Source organism: Labeo rohita, chromosome 17 (assembly GCF_022985175.1).
Source record: "Labeo rohita strain BAU-BD-2019 chromosome 17, IGBB_LRoh.1.0, whole genome shotgun sequence".
Taxonomy (NCBI): domain Eukaryota; kingdom Metazoa; phylum Chordata; class Actinopteri; order Cypriniformes; family Cyprinidae; genus Labeo; species Labeo rohita.
Genome location: NC_066885.1, coordinates 33514340 through 33540786, shown reverse-complemented (window position 1 = coordinate 33540786; position 26447 = coordinate 33514340). Strand labels below are relative to the sequence as shown.

General features: G+C 36.0%; 1 protein-coding gene and 1 long non-coding RNA gene across 2 annotated transcripts in view; both read right to left on the bottom strand.

Annotated features, from left to right (window-relative positions):
- Positions 1 to 926: 926 nt before the first annotated feature.
- On the bottom strand, positions 927 to 5894 carry LOC127179718 (uncharacterized). Its single transcript, XR_007829544.1, has 2 exons — positions 5627 to 5894; positions 927 to 1354 (listed from the first exon to the last, which is right to left on the bottom strand). It is a non-coding gene; the product is annotated as an uncharacterized LOC127179718 (long non-coding RNA).
- Positions 5895 to 6308: 414 nt separating this feature from the next.
- The window catches only part of aqr (aquarius intron-binding spliceosomal factor), a 48231-nt gene continuing 28092 nt past the window's right edge, over positions 6309 to 26447 (bottom strand). Inside the window, exons 26-35 of the mRNA XM_051133399.1 lie at positions 25347 to 25556; positions 22502 to 22639; positions 22220 to 22291; positions 21293 to 21480; positions 20053 to 20224; positions 16977 to 17147; positions 12615 to 12700; positions 11356 to 11521; positions 8631 to 8744; positions 6309 to 6680 (exon numbers count right to left, since the gene is read on the bottom strand). Coding sequence (XP_050989356.1) covers positions 6432 to 6680; positions 8631 to 8744; positions 11356 to 11521; positions 12615 to 12700; positions 16977 to 17147; positions 20053 to 20224; positions 21293 to 21480; positions 22220 to 22291; positions 22502 to 22639; positions 25347 to 25556 — 1566 coding nt within the window. The 3' untranslated portion in view covers positions 6309 to 6431. The remainder of the gene's footprint in view (positions 6681 to 8630; positions 8745 to 11355; positions 11522 to 12614; positions 12701 to 16976; positions 17148 to 20052; positions 20225 to 21292; positions 21481 to 22219; positions 22292 to 22501; positions 22640 to 25346; positions 25557 to 26447) is intronic.

Genomic DNA, 26447 nt, shown 5'->3' with positions numbered 1-26447 from the left:
TGCAACGATTTATTTACCTTACTTCTACATGCTTGTGACGGGTTGATGTCGAGAATTTATAAACTGCTGGTTTCTGGTCTGGTTTCCCAGGTTACACTGCATAACAGAGCATAAACATGGCAAGGGGTTCACTTCATTATCTTCGAGTTCAGCTTCAGCAGAATATGACGGGGTTTCGTTTTCAGATGGGTCTGCACCATAACGCCTGTCCCTTGTGAAAAAAAAAAACAGCATATGCTGGTTAGGTATGTTTTGGTGCTGGTTTAAGCTGGTCCTTAGCTGGTTTATGCTGGTCATGTTGCTGGTCAAGGACTAGCATAAACCAGCTAAGGACCATCTTAAACCAGCACCAAAACATGCCTAACCAGCATCCCAGCATCAAAACATAGCTACCAGCATATGCTGGTTTTTTCACCAGGGGTCTTGTCCGTCTGCATCTTTCTTGTGATTTTAGCAGCAGGTTGTTTTCCTGTTTTCTTTTCCAGGGAGCAATTTTTTTAATGTGCTTTAAAATGTAGCGAAATACAATACTTCATACAAACTATACTTGAGTTAAAGATTTTAAAAATTACTTTAAAAAGTAGAAGTACACAAAAAAGCTACTCAATTACAGTAACGAGAATAAATGTAATTTGTTACTTTCCACCTCTGAAAATAACCAATCGTTTCACTAGATAAGACCCTTATTCCTTGGCTTGGATCAGTTAGAGCCCTTTGAAGCTGCATTTAAACTGCATTTTTGGAGTTCAAACTCGAGGACATAATAGAAGTCCACTATATGGAAACCATTCCTCAAATGTTTTCCTCAAAAAGGTTATTTTAGTACATAAAGTTAAACTAAACGGGAAAAAAAACCTTCTGCAAACTCATCTATATATAATTATACTCAAGCATTTCAAGGTTGTGAATATACACCTGTACCAGAATACTGAAAGAATATTTTAATTTTTCATATTCAAACAGCCTAAGAGCAACAGATACAGAGAGGAAGCAAGAAAGTGTCACTAAGGCTTTAGGGAAGCATCATGTTCTAGTCACAGAGAATCAAAGGCACTATAAACTGTCAAAAAAGTGAAAAGAGATGAAAATTTTGAGGACTTCTTGGCAGTGAGCTGAAGGGCTCGTGGTCTCAGCACAGCGCTTTGCCGTGCCTCATGTTGTGGGCACACTTCCGGCCCAGATTTGCCCCTTCCATCAGCAGGTCGGCCAGTCTGTCCAGACCGAGGCAGACGGTGAGAGGGGCGATGAGGCCGTACAGACCCCCCAGCATAATGCTCAAGGGCCAGCCGATAATCAGCAGCACCAGCAGCCAGACGATGCCCCAGAAACACGCTCCACACGACATCCTCTGCTGCTGCAGGAAATACAAACACACAGCTTTTTAACATTTCTTTCACACACTTCTCCCCTGTTTTTTTTTTTTTTTTCCCTCAAAATCAGTGCATAAATTTTACCAAGCAGTGCTGTTCTCCGGAGAAAGAATTTGGTTTTTAATTAGGATGCTAACGCAATCCTGCCTTCAGAATATTAATATATCGCTGCAATAGAGTTTTAGTGCTAATGAGAGCAGTAATTAGAAAATAGTGAGATCATAAAAATGAAAATTTGTTGAAAATATACTCACCCTCAGGTCACTGAAAATGCAGATGAGTTTGTTTCTTCATCAGATTTGGAAAAAATGTGTCATTCCATCACTTACCCACCAATGGATCCTCCGCATGTCGGAATGAGAGTCTAAACAGCTGATAAAAACATCACAATAATCCACACCACTCCAGTTGCTCCAAAAGTTGTGTGTTTGTAAGAAACGAATCCATCATTAAGTTGTGTAAAACTTTAAACCTTTGCTTCTGGTCATATCCCTCTGAATCAGGAGAGAAATCTGCATAGCTCAAGCACCGTTTACAAGCCAAATCAGCCCTAAACAGGTTTGGGTGGATGTGGGTGGATTTTGATGTGCGAGGAAATAGAGTTTTTCCACTGGAGGAAGCGTTATTATGGATTATGAACACATATTTTGTCCAATAACAATGGCTTGACGTAAAAAAATTCTTAAAGGGGTCATCGGATGCTAAGTTCACTTTCACATGTTGTTTGAACACTTGTGTGTTGGCAGTGTATGTACAAATCTACCCTATAATGATAAAAATCCATGCAGTGGTTTTTAATTAATCTGTAAAAATAATATTCCCTTTTTCGAATCGAGCCATTCTCAGATGCCTGTCGTTGTGGTGTCACATCAACAGAGGACACTCCCACGATAGTTGATTGACATGAGCGTTTTACCTCAGATCAGCTGTCACAGTCCGCCCTCTTTTGTTTCGATGCCGGAGCAGAAATGCAAGTTAGACAAGAATATCTCCGATTGAGCAATTGATGTGTTGCTGGATGTAATAATGAATGTAGTGGTCGTCATTTACTCCCGACATCTGAGCCGCTGAAGATGCAGTGGATTACGTTTGTTTGTGAAGGGAATGCGCCTCCTGATCTACATATATCCGTCTATGTTCACGTGAATCATTCATGATCCAGCTTCACTTACAGCAGAAGGGTGTATAAGCGTTTTCTTTTATGAATCTTTGTGATCGCCTTTCCTAATAAAGTGCTAGTTAGCAAGTTTAACGGCTAAACATGGCTAAAGTAAACAGGCTTGTCACTCCACAGAGAGAAGAGAGGGGCGGGGCGAGCAGAGCTCATTTGCATTTAAAGCAGCCTCGACCAGAATGAGATGATTTTTGCAGAGCTGATTTTGGCAAGGAAAAAAGGGTGTTGTTTTACACAACTATTGAGAATTTTTAACCAAAGTATATTATAGACTTTTCATTAAGACCCTAAAGAATCATATTAACTTGTGGAAAACGGGCATCCGATGACCCCTTTAAGGATGGATTTGTTTCGTAAAGACACACAGCTTTTGTCTTCTCAAGATGTTAACTGATGGACTGGAGTCCATTCTGATGGCACCCATTCACTGCAGAGGATCCATTGGTGAGCAAGTGATGTAATGATACATTTCTCCAAATTTTTTAGAAACAAACTGCAACTTAGATGGCCTGAGTTTGAGTACATTTTCAGAAAATTATGAGTGTGGGCGAAATATTCCTTTAAAGGAGAAGTCCACTTCCAGAACAAAAATTGACAGATAATGTACTCACCCCTTTGTCATCCAAGATGTTCATGTCTTTCTTTCTTCAGTTGTAAAGAAATTATGTAGTAAGAAAACATTTCAGCATTTTTCTCCATATAATGGACTGATATGGTGCCCCGTTTTTGAACTTCCAAAATACAGTTTAAATCCGGCTTCAAACGATCACAAATGTGGTTGTAAACGATCCCAGCCGAGGAAGAAGGGTCTTATCTAGCGAAACAACTGATTTTCATAAAAATAATACAATTTATATACAATTTATATAATTTATATATAATGTAAAACACTCGAAAATCGAAATCTCATGTTCTCCCTCAACTTCAAAATCACCCTATATCGCTGTTTTACCTTTTTTGTTAAGGGTGTTTGATCTTCTTTGCATGTTCACTTTGCAAACACTGGGTCGGTACTTCTGCAGCGATGTAGGATGATTTTGAAATGATTTTTGAAGTTGAGGGAGAAAATACGATTGGAGTTTTTCGACATACCCTAACTGTCTTGAACCAGAATACACAGAGTTCAAGGAGAGAAAGACAAGACGAGCGTTTGAGATTAAAAAAGTATTTAAATTGTATTTTTTGTTTTTATTAAAATAACCTATCGTTACGCTAGATAAGACCCTTTTTTTTTTCGGCTGGGATTGTTTACAACCGCATTTGGGATCGTTTGAAGTCGGATTTAAACTGTATTTTGGAAGTTCAAACTTTCATGTTATGTTTCCCTCGAAAAAACAATTTCTTTATGGCTGAAGAAAGAAAGACATGAACATCTTGGATGACAAGGGGCTGAGTACATTATATGTGAATCTTTGTTTTGGAAGTGGACTTCTCCTTTAAAGTTTCAGCTGCTTCAGAGTCTCATTCTTCTGCAAACATCTCCTGCTTCTGGATGTAAAGCTTACTGACACACTCGTCTCACTAAAATTTGAAGAGGTTGCCAAATTCCTTAAGAGCAACTAGGGAAGCACTGACTGGAGAAACCAGCTTTGAAAAAATGATCAGGAACTACATCAGGCCTCACAACACAAACATGAGCAACATTTCCTGCAACCTTGATGGTGATGCAGCATCTCATTTGTTGGATAAAAACACAGTTGTTGCAACAGTGCATTAACTAACTATACAACTTCTAATTTAGAAATCTGTTAGTAGATGTTTAAACTATAGGTAATATTAATATAAATACTTTATAAGCATTGTTCATCATTACTTCAAACTGAACCTTATTTTAAAGAGTTTAATAAAGCCTTGGCTTTTTCTGATGAGAAACCTTGTGTGACAAAAAAAGATAAAAAATTGAAGATATATCTTTGTTTTTCTACCGTTTAAAAAAGTTATTTTCTTTTGATAATAATAGTGTGATGTATTTGCAGCAAACTGCAAAATGTGACCTTAAATCACAAAACCAGTCATAAGTAGCACGGGTATATTTGTAGCAATAGCTAATACATTGCATGGGTCAAAATTATCGATTTTTATTTTATGCCAAAAATCATTAGGATATTAAGTAAAAATCATGTTCTGTTAAGATATTTTGTAAATTTCCTACCGTAAATATATCAAAACAATTTTTGATTAGTAATATGCATTGCTAAGAACCTCATATAGACAACTTTAAAGGTGATTTTCCTCAATATTTAGATTTTTTGCACCCTCAGATTTCAGATATTCAAATAGTTGTATCTCAGCCAAATATTGTCCTATCATAAACTATACATCAATGGAAAGCTTATTTATTCAGCTTTTTTACTTTCTGAGTGGTTTTGTAGTCCAGGGTCACAAATGTAATAGTTTTCTTGTGATTTCTGTAATTTACTTAAATGACAATGAATACAAGTCCATACACATTTACAGCAATAACATAGAAAATGTGGACTTCCACAAAAAAAAAAAAAAAAAAAATCAAATGGAAAAATTCTATTGATGATGCCATCACCTTTTATAACCTACTAATTATATTTAATGCACAACAGCTGACCAAGTTTACATTTCAGTTTCATCCTATATGTGACAACTAGAAATCGTTAAATCTTAATGTTAAATTTTCTTCATTTATCTAAAGTTTAGTTTGAAAACAAAGAATTTTTATTTATTTATTTTTTTAAATAATGGCAAAAAAAAAAAAAAAAAAAGTTTATAAAAATGTGCTTTTTGACAAACCAGGAGGCACGTGATCAGCACACTGTCGGTCTACTATAATAACCAACAATAAAACCAGTGGCTGGTTTGAGGAAATCACACCATTAGTCTCATGCTGCTGTGTCAGTACGTTCCGCTCTGGAGTGGCGCAATCTTCTGTGCTTTTGTTTTAAATGTTCAGCCATTAATGAGACCATTTGCAATAAACATTCTTCAAACTGATGAAATGTGACGTATAAAACATTTCAAATCTATATTAAAGTTCCAATACATTTAAGTCATCCTGATGTTACTGATCAAACACTGTTAGTCTTGAAATTACGAAAATGAAAGGACTTACTGGGAGTGACTGTTGAGTTGCGTAATAAATTCTTCTTGAAAGCTCCGTTAATGTTTCCTGGAGTTCCTGCTGACAGACGCCAAAGACCCTGATGAAGCTGATGAAGTTGAGTTTCCAGCAGTCAGTCACAGCTCTAGCAGCGCTCAGGACAGCTGGAGACAGACGCACAAGAATGGACGTCTTTCACGAGTTACACAACCACCACATTCATGTGATCTACGCTCAGACGTGTGCTCAAGTTCACCATTTACAAGACACGGATATTACCATTAGCTAAAACTAAAACCACAAAAAAAAAAAAAAAAAACTTGTACTACAAGTACAAAAATAACTAAAACTAAAAACCACTATAGAAAAAAAAAAAACATTACTTAAAATAAACATTAACTTAAAAAGTTACATACAAATAAGTGCACACACATATACATACATATATATATATATATATATATATATATATATATATATATATATATATATAAAAACAAACTTGTTTTATTTCAGGTAGCTGCTAAGGCAACTATATAATTTATAAATCTTATTAAATATATAATAGTATATCAACAACACTAAATTTACATTTCAGAATGATGGTGTGTAAAGGAAAACTGGCTATTGGGATACAAAAGATTTTTTAGGGGAAAATGATTGCGTTCGATAAACAACAAACATGACTTTTGCAGTTTTAACTCAATTTTATTACAAAAACTCCTCTTACAAAAGGTAAATGAACATTCAATTGTCAATGTTCGTGAACAGTAATAATCTAAAACACATCAAAACATCTGTTGGTGAATGAGGTTCTCTAGGCCCCTCCATCCTCGTCGCTGTCCCCGCTGTCGCTGTCTCTGCCTGGGTGCTCAGGCATTTTAGTATGATCCTGCTCCTGCTCTTCCTCATCATTTTGGTCCTCCATCTTCGTCTGTCCCTCCTCTTCCTCAGCAGCAGTCGGCTGCTTCTCTTCACTCTGATTCTGAGTCTCAGGATGTTCTTCTTCAGCCTCCATGGGCTCCTCTGAATTCAGTACCTGACGAGGAGGATCCAAGAGGTGCTGCTGCAGAAAAAAAAACAAAACAGTAAATGAATCAGTAAGTCATGAATCGAGCATAATGTGTGAATCAGACACACTACTGTTTGATAGAAAGGATCCCCAGTGCAGTTCCTTTGAGTTATGATTGTTGCATCTTCAGTGCATTTACCTGCATCTGTAATATTTTGTCCTCTTAATAAAGTCATTCATAAAACATCGTAATTTTACTCATTTACTGCTTTGAAACAACAATGCACAGATCTTGTGAATTGCTTATTTCAATGTCAGAATGGCAAATTGCACCGAAAGGTCATGCGTTAAAAAACATCCAACTGGCCTATAGACTATTCACATACTTGAGCATCAAGCAATATTCATAAACAGGTGCAGTTGTATTATTATTTTTCTGACTTTAATTAGACTGTATTGGAAATAAGAATGTTCATTTCGGTTATTTAATTTCTCCTAACCAAAAACCGACAGTTGTTAAGCCATTATTAACCGTTAACTGACAAGATTACGTTAAAATGCAATTAAATTACAAGGCTGTGACCCATTAAAAATACATAAATTTGTTTTCCAGATATTAACTTTATACAAAAATCAGCATAAACAATAGAAAGTGAGGATTCACATGGTCACATCACGCACCTGTAGCACTTCTGTGAACGGAGAAAAACATAGGGTAATAAAGCTATATATAAAAGAAACAGGCTTATATGCGAAATATATACATTTTTAAATCTATTAATAAATTAACAAAACAAAAAAGAAAAATGTTGCAACAAGTAGCAGCCAAATGCAGAATTTTGTTTTATTTTTGTGATGCATTCGAGAAAGCAGCGGCCTGTTGGTTTCCTTTGCTTTACAAAAGTACAATGTTTTGTTTTTATTGTGAATGTACACAAATAAAGCAAATATTTAAAATGTCTCCACCTTTATAAGGTAGAGAAAAAAAAAAAAAAAAAAAAAAAACAAACAAAAAAAAAAAAAACAATGAAACTGAAAAACCAAGATATTTTACTTCCCCTCACTGCACAACAAATCCTCTCAATTTAACAGGACTGAGAACATCAGAATGAAAATATAAGCTAACAAGCCAAAACAAACTGATGTAAAATTTTGTACTTTTAGTACAACATGAATACATTTTAACTAAAGGTATTTCAAATTAAGATATGTATATTTAAAAGGTAACTCGCCTTTTTCTTACCATATAAAACATAATTTTAGATTACAGTTTAATAATATGAATATGATTCAATGCACTTTTAAACTACAGAAAAACAGTGCTTTAACATGAGCAACGCCACAAACACCGATGCTGCCTATAGCCAATTCTGTCATGTGACACCACATTTATTTACGTTAAGGCCCCTTTTCTCGACAAAAAGAGTTTCCAAACAAATTTTTGCGACATTTGAACAATCGATATAGAATTTATGTGCCAAAGTTAAAAGGAAAAAAAATCTTTGGATGGAAACCTGGCTACTACTAACTTGCTCTGTTTCTGTTTCTAATATCTTCAATAATTTTATGCTTCATAAATTGCCTACTGAAACTCTTACTAAAAAAGTATTTTTTTTAAACAGTGTTAGTCATAGGTGCTTAACCTTCAAGGAATGTTGTTTGTTAACCTCAGGAGGACTAACTAAATATTGTATGAACTTTTCTGTTGCAAATTTTGCAATACAATTACATATAATACAATTGATCTGTTTTGAGTAACATTGATTTGTGTGACTTATTTTCTACAGATGAGATTAAAATAAGACCTAATCTCTCAGCAAGAGTTAACACTGTAACAGAACAGATTTAACATTTATCATCATGTACAAGAGTGAAAACAAATATGCTGTTTTAACATGTAACACAAATTTGTGGTCTATTCAAGGATACTGCCTCAAACATCTTATCTGTTTAAAGCTCTGCATTATACGTGAGAGACGTCTCTGCAAACATGAGCACACTTACTTGTCTGTGCTGCTGCATGCTCTGAATCATGTGCATGTACATGTTGTAAACCCGGTTAGCCATCTCTGGCATGTCCTTGATCACCTGATCAGGCTCGGACGATCGCTCCTCCGTCTGGATTGACACAATGAGGGAGAGAGAAAAGGAGAGAAAGGCTTCAGCACAATAATCATTCTCTTTCGCTCAGTCACAAGACTCAAATTTAAAACTATGTGCCAGCATGTACTTTTCCTGAGAGAGAGAGAAAAAAAACCAAAAAAAACCAAACAAACTTGATTTCATTCAAACATAATAATACAAACCCAGGGACATAGTCTCATACAAATGGGCTCAGCTATTTGTGTCAAAGCTACAGGAGACACTGACTAACAAATCAACAAAATCACCTCTCTGTGCTGTCAAAATACTTACATATTTGTATATTTATTTCTATTTTGCAACAAACTTAAAATATAGTTTCTATAGGCTTAATAAACTTTAACCAAATAAACTTCTCATGGGAAGTTTCATTGTAGTTATTTCTGTCACTTAAGCTGCTAAGTACACAGTTGTTCTTCTTGTTTCATTCTAATTATTTATTTATTTATTTAGTTGGCTTTAAAGGGGTCCTGTTATGCTCTTTTGCAAAATCATGATTTTGTTTTGGGGGTGTACTAGAACATGCTTTCATGCTTGGTGGTTCGAAAAATGCATTACTTTTCACAATTTTTACAAATCTCTCTGCCTGGCACATGAGCCTCGATTAGTTCTGGGTTTAATGAAGGTCCACCTTCTGAAAAACAAAATGTGTTGTGATTGGTTAGCTGTCCCAGTGCGTTGTGATTGGCGAACAGCTTAAGCAGTGTTTCAGTACTGCCACACCCCTTGTCAAAGAAGCAAGTTCCGTGTACAACTGTTAGCGCAAGCAAGATTAAAGTGATTCTTACGTTTTAAATATGGATATTTTTCTTACAAAAACCCCCCCAAGCCGTGCGAGGCACTTTTTATTATGGATGGAGGCATATTATTGGACTTGTTTTGGACTGATGAATGGAGAATGAGGAGAAACACCCATAGCCGTTCTAAAGCTTGAGAGTGCCAGGATACATTTTAATACAACTTCGATTACATTCGTCTGAAAGAGGGAAGTCATATACAGCTAGGATGCATGGAGGGTGAGTAAATAATACGCTACAGTAGTGTTGGGTCCTATCGTCAGCCTGCGAGATCGCTGATACATGATATCATAGTGCTAATGTATTTAATTATTTACAAACTTTACATTCATTGCCCAAAACCAGCTGCAGCATAAGGCTAAAAGCAGCCTAACATTATCAAAGAACATCATCACTGATTAGCCTAGCCTATTCTAGTGCAAGTTTATGCATTTTAAAAAACACTCGCGTTATAAGTGAAGCTAACGTTATCTACACTGTATGATCAATAAATCTGTTACCACACACTGCACACGCCTGCGGCACATTACGGCTCTGATGCGGCAACCGGAGTAGACTGCAGCTTCAGCATGTGTTTCGAATCCCTGTACTGCACACGTCTGTGGCGCATTACAGCTTTGAAGTGGCCACTCTAGTCAATGGTTGTGTTTATACCCGCTGCGCTGCGGCTCATTGAAGCGGTTCTCTGCACTGCATCGCTATAGTTAGGCTAATCCCCCACCTCATCCCTACCCTCCCTCCAACAATTTGAATTTCCGTGGGCGGGATTTAATTTAATGATATTCTAATGGGCCGCGTTGTGACAACATTGAATGTGGAAAAACAAACATTGCAGTCCAAAAGGGCCGTTGTAGTTTCTGAAAAGGGATTTAAAAAAAAAAAAAAAAAAAAAAAAAAAAAAAAAAAAAACGAAAGCTTTCCTTTTGGAGTGGACTTTTGTAACTTTGTAGATCTTTTTTATGCCCAAAGATACACACCACACACTGACTAAAGTTCAAAAAGTGAAAAAGCATAATAGCACCCCTTTAAATCAAAGTTTGTAAAGATGTGACTGACTTCGTAGCTGGTTGGTTTGGTTCATTGCTTACACCGCTTTAAAGGTGAAGTTTTCAAAATACATTCTCTTAACCCAGTTTATTGCTCAAGTGTCATTCCTGGGTTTAGCTCTCTCAAAAGTCTAAACAGTGAGCTTTACAGACACCATTAAAACATTTGGAGCTCTCCGCTCAGATCTGTCAATCACTTCAGCTCAACCAATAGCAAGAGTTTGGGGTGTGGCTACTGTAGCAGGCTGAGCCAGAGGGTGTTTCATGGGAAAAGGAATTCCAATTCGGCTACAGAAATGTGGCAAAATGCGCTCATCGGGGTAGAACAATGGCAAATACTGGTGGTGCTTTTACAAGATGAAGGAATTTGATGGAGTATTTGGTTTCCAATCATAACTTATGGAGTTTCTTCTCATGTAGTAAGCTGAACGCGAGCTTTGGCCACATTTTAGGTCTTTATGGTCAAACCCCAGATAAAAGAGTAAGAAAGGGCGTGTGTAAAAAGTGTTTGCAAAAGTTGTTTTAAAAAAAATAATAAATATGCTTTATTTTTGCAGTTCCACTAGGTGACTCTAGTAGTGCAAAAACCGCATAATTCATAATTAACTTTATTTTATCTTTTTTTCTCTTGGTAGCAGTAACATAAACTACTGCAACTGATTGAAAATACCAATTTCTCCAGCAAGCCGAGAGCCCAGGCATAAGGAAAGCAATCTTGAGATGTGACGTGCCGGCTGTACTCACAGAGCTGTAGTACTCATGGGGCCGGATGTGCAGCTGCAGAGGTCGGGCGGTCAGCTGGCTAAAGGCTGGCGTCAGCTCATAGCAGTTCTGGAAAAGAGACACTCGGGCAAATATGTAGAGGCCGAGCCTCGCACGAGACATGGCCACAACCAGACGCCGCACATCTCTGAGTGAAGAGGAAGCAGGGAGACAGAAAACATCAGTTACTTCATAGAACATTTTTCACAAACACATTGTTTTACTATCACTAACATACTATCATAGTTTTTGTTAATATTTTGAATTTGATTTTTGTTATGACTGCACTTCAATTTTAAAAAGCTACAGTCATTTTACTGTTTTATCATTTTTAAATGTCAATATAGATTTTAATTACATTTATTACATCCATGTATTCATTTTAGTTATCTGAGTATTTGAACTCAAACTAAAAAACAACAATTTAATTTTGTTGTGGCAACTAGCTGAAGAAAAAAAAAAAAAAAAGCCCTTTACTTTTTATTTTATTTTATTTCAGTTAATAATTTATTTTATATAAAAAAATAATGAAAATTATGTTTATGGTTTTAGTTTTAGCTAACAATAATAACCCTGCTGTGGATCACAGATTTATTTTAAGACAGACTCAGAGAGGCAGAGTGCTAATTTTAAGCAATTTTTTTTTTTTTTTTTAAGTCAAACTGAAAGCTGGATTTAGAAATAATTGATTAATTGATTAATTATTTAATTTTTACATGTAGCTAATATTTAAACAATAGTTTTAACTATGTCTTTTTACAAAGCGGTTTGTTTTTTCAGGGTCATTATTCTTAACTAAAATTAATAGCATAAAAAAAACATTGTCATAACTTTAAATAAATCTAATCTAAAATAAAATGTAACAAACTTAAGCTTAATTTCAGCTCGTTTACAAGGCAACATCTCATTCTCATGTGGTTTAACTTAACTAAATCTGAAATAAAAATAAATAATAATAAAAAAAACCTATATGGACATATGAAAAAAAAAAATAATAATAATACAAAAATCACAATAAAAATGACTAAACCTTTAAAATTACCAAAAAAAAAAAAAAAAATTGAAATTAAAATATTAACAAAAATACAATTTCAATGACAGTCAAATAACACTGATTTTGCAACACTGAACCACATTTTAAAACTGGAATCAAATGGCTTTAAATAGCCATTTTTTTTTTTTTAAATCTTTTTTCTTCTACATATTTTAATAATAACTGAATATTTAGAGGAAGTGCTCACCTCAAATGTCCTACGGCTTTGGTGCGGACCAGTGAGAGGATGATGTAATCATTCTGTTGACCCTGGAACCTGTCCACTGTGGTCACCTACAGGACAACAGGGCAGTTTGTTATATAAACAACTCAGTGGCTCTTTTTTCAGTTTAATGAGGGTTTATCTGAACTGAAGAGCATGTGCTCCTCTGCAATGACCTGGTTGGAAACGTGCTGTTGGTTTAATGCTAGTTAGGTTTTCACATTACCGTCTGATCAGATAGATTTCTAAAGTTATAGCCTGGCTGTCACCTCAGCCTGTTAAAAGCGTGAAGAGTGTGAAATCAGACTGAAACTCTCAGTCCCATCTGAGTGTCAAAAGAAAGACTGCGGGTGTCTCAGAATGTAATGGTCAACAGGACTATTCCTAAAGCTCAGAAACTCAAACTCTGACTGACTCATCAAACAGCATTAATTCCATAATGAGAAAATCACTCAAACCCACTTTTGACAAACTATTAAACAGAAGCAACGTACTGGCTTGTCCAGTCTTGAAAACATGTCAACAGTTTAAATATGTCAGACCTACATGATTAAAATTGGACACAAAGCTCGGTTAGCTGTATTTGTGCTGCTTTCTTTCCGCCATTGCTGCATCAGTTCAGTTGCAACATTTTTTAACATTTCTGCTATGACTCTGATCATCAGTGTAAAACATCTGACCATGTTCAAAGCCACTCCTCTGAATCCTCCCCAAAACCAGCCAAGCAGTCTGTCTGGACCTGCTCATGACATAACAGCAGACAGCAGAAAGCAGCTACAGCCTCATATTTCATTTCCTGTGGCCGCGTGTTAAAACCGGCTGGTGTCTCATTATCATTCTGCTCTTCTTTGGTCTCTGTTGCTGGATCTCTGCCTCTCAGCAGATGGTGTCCGATGTAAAATTCATCAGCGAGTCTCGAGGAGCGTGGACACGTGCTTTCTGCCCGCTCGATACATGACGCGCATACTCAAGCGAGACTGGCCCATTTCTGTACTGAAGAAATGTTAAATGCTAATAAGGGACTGAGCTGATCTCCAGCAGAGCGTCCAGTTAACCCCTCAAAACCATCTGCATACAAATGAGTCTCTTGCAGGCCTTGCACATTTACACACCATGACATTAGAATTAATCAGCTGCATTCTTTAGAAGAGAAGGCCACTACTTTAATCATATCTTACAAAAAAAAAATAAATAATAAAAATTAGTCATTTACTCAATGTTGTTCCAAACCTGTACGCATTTTTTTTTTCTTCTGTTGAACACAAAACATAATATTTTAAAGAGTGCTGGTAGTCACTGGCTTCAATAGTATATATACACAAAAAAAAAAAAAAAAACTTTGTATGCAATTCTATTCACCCTCAATGGTCTTTACTAGTGGTGCACAAAGTAGGCGAATCAAGCAAAAGTACAGATAACATAATAAAAATATTGCTTCAGTAACTTTTTTTTTAGTAATTTTAAGTAATTTTACTTTTGTAAAAATATGAAAGTACTTGATTTTAATCTTATAAGTATTAAACATAAAAAGTACTGAAAAAAAGTGTTTCTAGGGGTGAAAAAGCTGACTCTGAATATCAAATTTACTTGTGCATTTATATTAAATTAAAGGTATTTTTTAATATAATTATAGTGAATCAATTAAAACAACTGTATGCTAAAAATGATTAACTAAAAGCATACAAGCAAATATAATGTAAAAAGGTAAAAAATGTAATAAAAAAAAAGGATTTTAAGAATCTGAAAGACAAGCGCATTAAGAGATTTTTCTCAGCACTAGTGCTGTATGATTATTACTACTGGCATCACAGACAGGAGCAATAAAGCAATCATATTTGTTTTGTTTGTCCCACCTCTATTTACTTTCTATCACAATTTTACTTTACTGTTAATTTTGTTAACGAAAATTAAACAGTGTTTGATGACTAACCTTTCCCCATGACTAAAATCAGACAATGTCGAGACGACAATAAGGTCAGTAAATGATAACTGTGATTCAATATGCAAATATGCAAAACTGACGATGGAAGATGAGACTAAAAAGTACTAAAAAAAAACCCAACTCTTTATTTTTGTCAAAAAAAAGGAGACAAAACATTATTGCGGACCGCTGTACATTTCTCAAAAAAATGCGAGCTTTCGTGTGTGGTTGCCAGATATGAAGAGTTAAAATCCCCAAATCAGAGCTTCTCTCTTAAAAAGTATGTGTGAAAAATACTAATTTTTCATATACATAACACGATGAATTTTGAGCACCTATTAGACAAGGTTAATGGAGGCTGATCAGAACGAAACTCAGTGGGCCCGTTTGACTCACGTCCCACTGTCTGTGAGAAATTTGAAAGAAATTAGCCAGGTGGTGGTGATATTGCATTTTCAAGGCCGTAAACTACTGTACATCGTACTTTTGCGAACTTGTCCTAGGTTTTTTCTAAGCTATAGGGGGGTTGTTTAGAAAAGGGTCCTGTCCAAATTTACTCAAAATCCCATAAAGCCTAAAGGAAAACTCAAAACCTGCTGAGCACATGCGACAAGTGATTCTGAACAAGCATGCAATGTTTTAATGAGATCTGACCACAGCTAGCACTATAACAGTCATAAATGTTAAAAACATAATATTTTTATGGTAAATTACCTGGTTTTGGCCCAAAAAAAGCTTTTTTAAATAATTGATTTAGGTGGTTACAGGCTTGCTAAATGTCTTTTTTCATATGTGCTTAAATGCCTTGAAGCGCTTGAACCCAGTAAGTGCTGCTTGCAGCTATATTTGCAATACTGAATTATTAGAATTACTATTAGGAATTTCAGTAATGCTTTTACCAGTTTTCATAAATGTAGACAGAAAGAGTGCATTTCTAAGTCTTTGATATTACATTATATATTAAATAGTCTATAATAAATCTGTACACTAGATGAGGTAAACATACGCGTATGAATCCACATTCTATTGATTTGTGTTTACTGCTGAATATGCAATACCTAAAATGCTAAAGTAAATTTCTCATGACAATCATTACAATCAAAATTGAGCAAAAATGATTTTTACCAGTTTAAACTTTATACAGCATGACAAAAACATGACTATGATTTCACAACTAAAACTTGACTAAATGTTTACTATAGTTTAATGGTTAGGGGGTCGGGCTTGTAGCTGAAAGGTTGCGGGTTCGAGTCCCAGGTCCGGCAGGGATTGAAGGTGGTGGGAGTGAATAACCAGCACTCTCTCCACCCTTAATACCACGACTGAGGTGAGTCCCCTGAGCAAGGCACCAATCCCCCAACCCTGGGCGCTGCAGCGATAGCAATATGGCTGCCCACTGCTCCAGGGGTGTGTTCACCGTGTGTGTGTGCACTTGGACGGGTTAAATGCAGAGCACAAATTCCGAGTATGGGTCACCATACTTGGCCACATGTCACATCCTCCTCCTTTAAAGATATTGACCTGCTCACAAATACTGGACAGTCAACACCTAAACATGATTTTCATTTACAATAATATTAAACTTATTATCATTAACCTTTCATGCCATCAGCTCTTGGTTAATTTCGAGTCAGCCATGAACAATTGAGCGAATTCACTCTGACAAGACTGAATCAGTGAGCTGCTGACTCACTGGAACAAGTCAAAAGTGCAATACTATGCTTTGAAATGGTGTGAAGTAAAAGTTCATCAAAATAAAAAAGTACAGATAGGTAAAAATACCACTGGTCACTAAACTCATTACTTTACCATTACCTATTCAATTCCACTGTATTAAGAGCATGTTAGACACTTAAATTTCTCTTGTTCCACAAAAGAAATTCAGTCTCTTCCAGTGAACCATAGAGAATTGTCTTCATTACATCTCCTAGAGACAATGAGATTGTTTCATTTAGTTATTTCAACTAAATATCTGGGCAAACTGTAGTTGTCTATTTATCTGGTTTGTACTACACAGTCATGACTAATGAAACAGCTGACAGAAGCCACAGCAGAATCAATTTGCATTGTTGTACAATTCTGACAGGCTGTTAGCAGCGTTTCGACCAAACACAGGCCAGTAGAACCTTCACACGCTCGAGTGAGCCCGTCTGCCAGTCAACCTAAACAACAAGCTACAGCAAACCTGTCCACTGCTGCAAAACAGGGAAAATAGTGAACGCTGGGCAGAAAAAAAAAGTCATTTAGAGCTCAGGACAAGCTGTTCACACACATTAATCAAATCCAGCAGAGTCCCACACTGCAATTCACTCGCCCATCCGCAGGAACACACATCAGCATCACGGGTTTGAGGGTTAAACACTCGCTTCTGAAGCTAAAACATGAATGTCATGTCAAAAAAACAACAACATATCAGCTGCTCTTACTTTATTGGGTTGTCCGAAGAACGAGTTGGTGGCACATCTCTGGTTGATGACGTCTCGTATCAGATGTTTCTGGCCATTGTAGGTGGTCAGTATACTGATGCGTTCAGAAGGATAACCCAGCAGACGCATGTACATGTACAGCGCCACCGCATACTCGGCCTCCGCCAGATTCTATAAATCAAAGAAAGAAAGACAGAGCATTAAACAGACTAGACTGACTGATCTTGGTTAACATTATTGATCATCAGTGTAAGCTGCTCCAGGAATCCCATGCACTTTCACAGGACATCATGTCAATATTTCTAAATTGCAACAACTGATTAAAGGTATCTGGCAATATGGACATCTGCAGAGTAAACACAGCTGCATTTAAATTAACAGCTGAGAACATGCATGTTCAGTATGTGCTAAGGATGTTCATAATAAAATACAGTCATCCAAACACGGAGAAGAAAAGAAAAGAAAAGAAAAAAAAAAAAAAAAAAAAACACTGCTTAATCTAGGTACTGCTGTGGTATCATGCCAAACAATTTGTTTAATGTGATTTTGCAATGCGTGTGAAGTACAAAACTAGGTTTACATAATAAATAATATTTTGGCATTCAAATACATCTCAAATACAGAAACATTTGCATTTGTGTTGTATGAGAGACCCAACGTTAGTTACAGTTTTGCTTTAGCCTAAATTCATTGGTTTTGGCTTGTCGTTTACGTAGCCTAGCTTCTTATATTTTTCATGCTTGTTCTTTTCTGAATACTGTTACATTAAAAGGATTTTTTGTGGAATGAGGGGAACTAAAATAGCCTAGCTGATGTTTATAGTGTTTGTGAACATTTAGTGTTGGAGTCAGGTCTATTTCTGTATGCAATAATAATATGTGACAACGTTATAGGCCTACGCGATTTATCTTTTTTTTTCTCTCAAAAAAACTATTTTATTTTAACCATCCAGCAAATGTTTTAAAAATGTTTGATAAATTACTGAAAAAAAAAAAAAAAAAAAAATAAATGACCTTTTAAACAGTTCATCCGATTAATCAGTCAAAATTCTTTCTGTCGGTTAACGGTTAACTGGTTAAAACGAGCATCCCTAGTATGTGCACATTTAATCAATGTCCAGATATAAATTCTGAAAAGATTTACAATATAATGAACAATCACTGCATGCTTTTTTTGTTTAAAAAAATAATTATACAAAGTCAAAGAAATCATTTGCATTAAATGGCTCATTGCTACAATGCAGCATATTTTCATCCATCACATTAAATTAGTGTTTTAAATCACATTAGTTTTCCTTTTAGTACTAAACGTATAGTCAATGTCCTGATGTAATTTATCTGCCATTTCCTTGCTGAGCAAGGGAATTTTAGCTCTTTAAATTTCAGGCCATTACTTTTAATTAATTACCATTAATTTCATTTTTATGAATTCATTCATTTTAATTAATTTTAATTGCATAATTTGTTATAACTTCTGAAGTAACTATGTTTGACCAGGGTACATCTCTGTTAGACCCATTTGTGACCCTGGACCACAAAACTAGTCATAAGGGTCTTAATATCCTAATGATTTTTGGCATAAAAAAAAAAAATCTATAATTTTGACCCATACAATCTATTGTTGGCTATTGCTACAAATATATCTGTGCTACTGAAGACTGGTTTTGTGGTCCAGGTCACATTTTATAAAAATACAACTACAACTCAAACTAAGTTCAAGGAAATTACAAGGTCAAAAGACTGTGACTGCACTGCACCTAATGTGTGTCTGTACGTTCTGGAAAGGTGAAGAGATGACTCGCTCTACCCACATCTGTGTCTCTTTATTTTATTTATTTCCTTTCTGTTTGTGACCTGAGATGAATGTATGCTTGTGTACATTTTTCCTTGCGCCATCCCCATGTATGTGGATGAGTGTATCAACGCATGAGGTGTTTTATTAAACATCTCAACTTGGCATTACAATGTATTGTAGTAATGTTGTCTCTGGTCGTTTAGTCTGTGTGCGTTCATGCATTCAGGAGGCGTGGCTTTGGACGGCGATTTGCAGGGAGGGTGAGACGTTCGCTTTTAGTGCTATCAGGCTAAAGTTGTCATTTTCCAAGATCTCCTATTGCACCTTTAATTACCAATTAAAAGTATTACCAATGATCTTAAAAATGAAGTGAAATTAAAAGTAACCCTTCTCTTGACCTAATTTGACTGTCAAAAAAGGTTGAACCTTTGGGTGAAATATCAGTCTGAAGACTAACAAGTGTCTTATAGGTGGATCAGCTTTGAACTTAAACTTGAGTTAACGGAACACTGCTGACACGGCAACAGCTCCAGTAGGACACTAATAAGGGTACAAACCTACTAATAAGAGACACTTCTTCAGCGGCTGCAAGCACTGACTACGCAAACAATGTCCTTCCTATTGCTCTGTGAGAGGCCAATTCATACGACCCATTAGAGCGGTGTGTGTGTGTGTGTGTGTGTGTGTGTGTGTGCGGGTGGTGTGTGTTGGCATGGTTACTGTAATGAGGACAATTCCCTCCAGGACCCCAGTAAACAGTAGCAGGGCACATAGCCGGACTCATGTGACTTGCGCACCGCATGCCGTACGGTCACTACTTACGAACAAAGCCGAGTTTCAGGAGATTCAACATGAATCTGCCAGGATTCTCAAAAATCCACATCATTAAGGTCAGGCCTTGTGTTACCTCATCTTAACATAAAAGGACGTTTCTTTTTTTTGGTATATGAAGATCATATTAAAACTATTTCCATGCCTTTAATTCAATTTTTGCAATTTTTACCTTTTTCACAGATTTTATAGTTTTTCCTCATGTCCCAGATACAAACTGCCTATAAAAACTAAATGAACTAAGAAAATTCAAATATTACATTATTAAATCTAATTATCTAAACAAAGTGTGAAACAAACAAACCATGTCAATATTTGTTGCAATTTCAATTTTTCATAATTTTTTTGAGAAACTACTAGTGACACACCAAAATTTAAAGTTTTCATTTAGCTGAAAACTGAAGCAATTTTTAATTTAATAATCAATTAATTAATTAAATGAATAAAATACCTGATAAAAGTATGGGTTGGGTTCTGATTCACCCACACCGTTGAAGTCCTCCACGTTGATGAGCTGGAAGTCGTAGGTGAATCCGGGGTTCGGCGCCTGGAACTCAGGCTGGAGCTGAACGTGAGGGAGGTTCCCCAGCTGCTTATAGCGCCAGTTATATAGGTTACACAGACTGCCAGACACACGAAAGAGAGTCAAAATAGGACACACCACATCAAAAAGTGTATCTGAGGACACAGCAGCTCTGTTCTGAAAGAGCCGTCTAACTAAACAGCTTTTTAAAGCATCCTAGACTATTTTATTAATATTTTTCTAGTTTATTTGTCTAGAATGTGGTCTACAAGAACAAACCCCAGGTCTATATTTTTTAGCAAGTAGCTAAGTTTTAATATTATTTATATACCACTATAGCATATACACTATAGCAGCAAACAGTATGCTTGTGTCAATATTAGTAGGGTTTTTTTTACAGTTACCTTTAGCTCTAGCAATTTGAATTTTAGTATTAGTAATTTCAGTACTTCAACCTCAGCTTATTTTAAGTTTTTAATTTTATACTTTTTATATATACACACACTATACTTCTTTTCCAGCTTTGTCAATTAGCGAGTTTTAGTTAAAGGAACAGTTCACCCCCCAAAATAAAAAAATTCTGAAAAAGTAAACCATCCAAGATGTAGATGAGTTTGTTTCTGCATCAAATTTGGAGAAATGTGTCACTCCATCACTTGCTCACCAATAAATCCTTGGCAGTAAATGGTGCCGTCAGAATGAGTCCAAACAGCTGATAAATACAATCACAGTAATCCACACCACTCCAGTCTATCAAGTAACATCTTGAAAAGAGAATAGCTGCATTTTTGTAAGCTAAAATACGAGTCGACAAACCACAATTACACTTTTTCCAAAGAAAAAGTCCATCTCCTGTGGTCCCTCACATCAACATTAGAGCCGTTTTGGCTTGTAAATGGTGCTTGATCTGTGCAGATTTCTCACCTGATTCAGACTAGATGACAGTTTGCACTGGAGGACTTGAATTTCAAATTAACTGCAGAGGATCCACTGATGAGCAAGTGATGGAATGACACATTTCTCCAAATCTGATGAAGAAACAATCTCAGCTACTGCTAGCAAGCCTATGTGTGACTCTCTGGTGGCAGCTTTCACACTAAACAACCCAATAATGACGTCACATGGATACGTATTAAAAAGATCGTTCCAGTCTGACAAATGTACTGACCTGGCCCGTGCTCTGCCCTGTGCGTCCAGGTCTACGGTAGGGACACCCAGACGCACAAAGCGGGTGAAAAGTGACTGCTCCATGTTGGAATATTTCTGAAAGGCCATGTTCTTAATGACAGGAGGCAACTGATGATGATCACCAATCATAATCCAGCGTTTGAGTCGACTGTAGCCGTCCTCTGGGTTCTGCGTAACACAGAGACACAAAGTTACGTTAAAAATTAACTCCATTTTGATGATTGAAAACACCACCCTACATCACACTTGCTGAATGAAATCCAATACTTGACTAATTTTGGGTTCCTGACTCCAAAAAATGCCCGTTTAGCTTCAGAACATCACACTTTCACACTAAAACAATGACGCATTTTGCAGCATTTTTGACTTCAACAGCCATTTGTAAGTTAAAGAATTCAATTCTGAAGACATTATTTTACGCCTAATCATCCATTCCATTTTTTCCCCACTCATTTGCTGATTGTAAAAGTATCTCGAATACTTTTTGTCATTAAAACTGAAACCTTTGACATTTGACTGCTTTTGTTATTTTGATAAGTGTAATAAAGCTGAGAAATATCTATATATAATTAGAAAATCTTCATTCTTATATCGAGGAAAAAAAGAAAGGTTTTAATTAGATTTTTGAACTCCTTTTTGCAAATCAGCATTTTATTTCAAGATGCAGGGCCATGAATTTAGTGTAGAAATCATGTCTTGATTAATTTTTAACAAGATTTTTGGAATTTTATTCGTTTTGCATTTAATTGGCAATAACGGCTGTTTAACTGTAATAAAGGTTCTCGTGAAAAATATATTACATAACATAATGCTTAATTCACAATTTAAAATAATGTAATTTAATAAAACAATATGTAATATAAAATATAATATAACAAACAAGATTTTAAGAGAAAAGGGGTTGTACCTGTAGCAGCAGTGGGATGAAGGTCTCAATCTCCAGGATCTGAGCAGCCTCTTCCATCAGGATATTATCATACTACAGAAAGATCAAGTATGTGAGTGAGGCAGCAAATGTACACTAACAGATTCACTTTATTGAATGAGTTCACTCAAACCATTTTAAAACTGATTCTCCTTTGTTGTGATATACACTAAGTCAAATGATTTTTCCCCACATATTTTAAAATAACAGTAAGGTTACATAACTACAACTAAAATAAATATAAAAATTCAAAAGCCTTGATACCTTGAAGCCCAGCTCCACCAGGTCGTGGCGTTTGAGGGCGGCGTGAGTGCAGGTCATGGCGATGATCTTGGCCTCTTTCACCAGCAGATATTTGGATCGGTCCAGTCCGCTGCGCAACAGCTCAAACGCCCTGAACTCCTGCAGAAGAGAAGATGCGTTCATGAACACCTCACTGCTAAAACCACACACAAACAGTAGTAAAGCCGTACATATATAGCAGTCAGTCTAGAGCAAAACAGCAGCAATGACTCCATCAAAACAATGTGAAAGGTGGGACATCCATTCCTCATATCAGCACAGTAGAACGACTTAAGAAGGCTCATGTAACACTGATGACTAGAGTAATGATGCTGAAAATTCAGCTTTGACCACACCGATCAATTGCATTTTGATGTGTATTACAATAGAAAATAGACGTTTAATAATTTTTATTGAACTAACGATACAGTAGGCCTTATAGGGTTAAAAGTGAGAGTCACTGCAATATTTTAAATGACTATGAATTTCACAGGGTGAGGCTGGGGTTTAAACATCTAGCAGAGGAGATCGTGTTTCTTTTTACTTCCTGTCATTTGTTAGAAACAGCATCTCTGGTTTCCTCTCAGCATGGGTGGCACACGCTAATATTGAGTATCCGTTTCTGTTCAATCTGTGCAGTGAAGAGAGGTTAACCCAGCTGGATATTTTCAGGACTGCATCCACTGGGAAATGAATATTTGATGCGCTTCTGCATTAATATTAATCCCATCAAAGCATTCAATATTGATGAGGCCATTTTTTAACCCTGAATCTTCAGCAGTGAGGCTTGAGAGACAGCATTGCCTGAGCAGACAGACCAAAAACACAGCCCCACAAACACATGCACAGCAGCAGCACTGCGGCTCTGACGCACAACTTTATTACAGGAACATGTCTTTGTTGTCAGAGGATGAACACAAAGGATGAAAGGATGAGAAATCGGCATCAAAGAAGGGGGCATCCCAGAATAATGGGCTTTAAAATGAGGGGAGGAAGATGATTATTGATGGGTTTCTCTTCATGGATGAAGAGACCATAACAAGTTCTGATTACAGCACACATGTGCAAACCATATATTTACTGTCTGCCATGTTAGGTATTTTGAATTGTATTTTACAAACGCACTGGCATGTCATGATGAAACTAAGGGCACCATGGCTTACCTGAAAAGTTTAAAGTTTTGCACCACCAATTACGATTAATGTAGCCTCCTTTGGTTCACTAGTCAAACACTCATTGTACCACAGTCTGTCATAATGCCTGTATGCTATCTTGAATTCCACCAAAAGCAAAAGACTTTTTCAAACTTTTGAAATGGCATTTATCATGTCGTCACCAAATTTGGGGTAGGTAATCTTCAGACTATGGTATTAAAGGACTGATTATTAAGGAACTGACTTATAGGAAAAAAAAAAAATGATAGGTCAATCGTTTAGGTCAACAAATTTGATAATTAGTTGTCTCTGATAAGACCATATCAATCTGGTGACACAGAAACCTACTGGTCAAAAGTACTGAGAAAAACAGATCACGTGTTTTTCTATTATGGATTTTAAACCATTTTTTCTTAAAGGGGTCATCGGATGCCCATTTTCCAGAAGTTGATATGATTATTTAGGGTCTTAATGAAAAGTCTATAATATACTTTGGTTAAAATTTCTCAATGGTTGTGTAAAACAACACCCTTTTTACCTTGCCATAATCAACTTGGCAAAAATCATCTCATTCTGGTCGAGGCTGCTTTAAATGCAAATGAGCTCTGCTTGCCCCGCCCCTCTCTTCTCTCTGTGGAGTGAGGAGCTGCTCTGAGAGATTGTTTACTTTAGCCGCATTTAGCGCGTTTAGCTGCTAAACTTGCTAACTAGCATATTATTAGGAAAGGTGATCATAAAGATTCATAAAAAACCCTTATACTCACTTCTGCTGTAAGTGAAACTGGATCACGAATGATTCACGAAAGGTAATATCACTATTATTCCATAAGCGCCACCTGCTGGCAAAGAGTTTGCGCTCTTTCAGTCCGTCTGCTGTTTTGCCCTAAAGCATCTTTTCATTTTTAATAAAATATTAATATCAAATATATATATATATATATATATATATATATATATATATATATATATATTTTTATTATTTATTTTATTTTATTTTTTGAACAAATAAATAGTATTTTGAACTTTTGTTAGGCTAATAGGTTTAGGTGAGGAATTGAGAATTGTACAATTTTATTTGGCATGCAAAATTTTGGTGTCATATAAGCTTATTTATTAAAATAAAAGATAGCATGAGTCAAAAACAATGAGAACACCAACTGTTTAATTTTTTTGTGGTAGGACCAGTGAAAATTTTGACCAGGCAAGTAAAAATTTGATCCACTGGCCCGACCAGGCCAGTAAAAAAAAATCCTTAGCGTTGAGCCCTGAACTGTTTTCTATGTGAATCTCTTTTTTCAATGTAATTTGTTGCTGTCAGCAAAGCTGAATTTTCAGCATCATTACACCAGTCTTCAGCATTACATCATTCTTCAGAAATCATTCTAATATGCTGATTTGCTGAAACATTTTTGATTATTAGAAATGTTGAAAATGCTTCATATTTTTTGTGGAAACCATGATCCATTTTATTATTCAGGATTCTTTGATTAATGGAAAGTTAAAAAACAGCATTTATTTGAAACAGAAATCGTTTGTAACATTATAAATGTCTTTACTGTAACTTCTGATCAATTGAGGCATACTTGCTGAAAAAAGGTTTTATTTGTTGACCCCAAACTTAAGTGTGTTTACAAATGTAGAGAGGAGTGTATGTAAAACAATTTTAGCCCTACCTCCAGCTGGGTGAAGATCTTGCGGATGTGGCGGTAGCAGCCCTCAGCGATGTCCATGTCCTCCTGATAGGACTGGCCTTTGAACACCGGCTGAGGAGCGTTGGAGAAGTACTTATGGAATGGGAAGTGTGATGCCACGTCCTCCGTCTTCACCTCTCGGGCGGGCTTTGGCTTCACTTTACTCATGTATTCCTCCCAGCGTGACATTACCTACAAAACCCGAGACAGACAGACAGACTCCATTAGTGCCTGGGGATTTCATGGGCAGAACTCATTAAGAGCGCTTCACTGGACAAACAGCCTCGTCACAAACCACACTTAATTAATGTGTGTCTGTAATCTGTGATCTGAGCTAATGGTCCGTACGGATCCCCCGAGGTGCTGATATGAATCTCCAGCCCTCAGCGTGATGGATCAAACCACAGCGAGAGATAAGAGCAAAACAAACGAAAGCAGACCTGTGTGAACCTCAGCTCAGATTCACATGTCAGTGCTGCACTCCAGACCAGTGCTTCTCATTATGCACTGAAATAAAATTACCAAAACAAAATCATTTAAATAATCAAATTTATATAATAAAATCAACACTCAAATAAAAATGCATATTTATATAGCTTTTAAATTACAAATAAATAAGTTTTTGTATCAACTTATAAAATATAATCTACTTTAATTTGTTGCTGAAATACACATAAAAACTTGTTTCCATGACAAATTTATTGAAATGTACAATAATGAAGATGATAGGTTCAGTAAAAATATGAATATGTATGAAAATGTAATGCAGTGCAATAAACTGCATCATAAAACTGACTGAATTTGAAAGCTGAGGTTTCATATTAAAAGTAACAACGATAACAGTGATTGTTCTAAGGCAGGCATTAATTTTCAGACAAATATTTGCAAAAATTATTGCAGAAATTTCAGTGTTTCATTAAAGGAGAAACCTTTTCAACTCTTAAAATTTAAAATCACTCTTAAAATTAGGCTACCTCATACAACTAGGTTTTGCAAAAACATGGAAATTCTGGTTCCTCTGAGAGGAAAAAAAAAAAAAAAAAATATGCGAGGTGATGAATTAAGATTCCAGTTCATTTTATT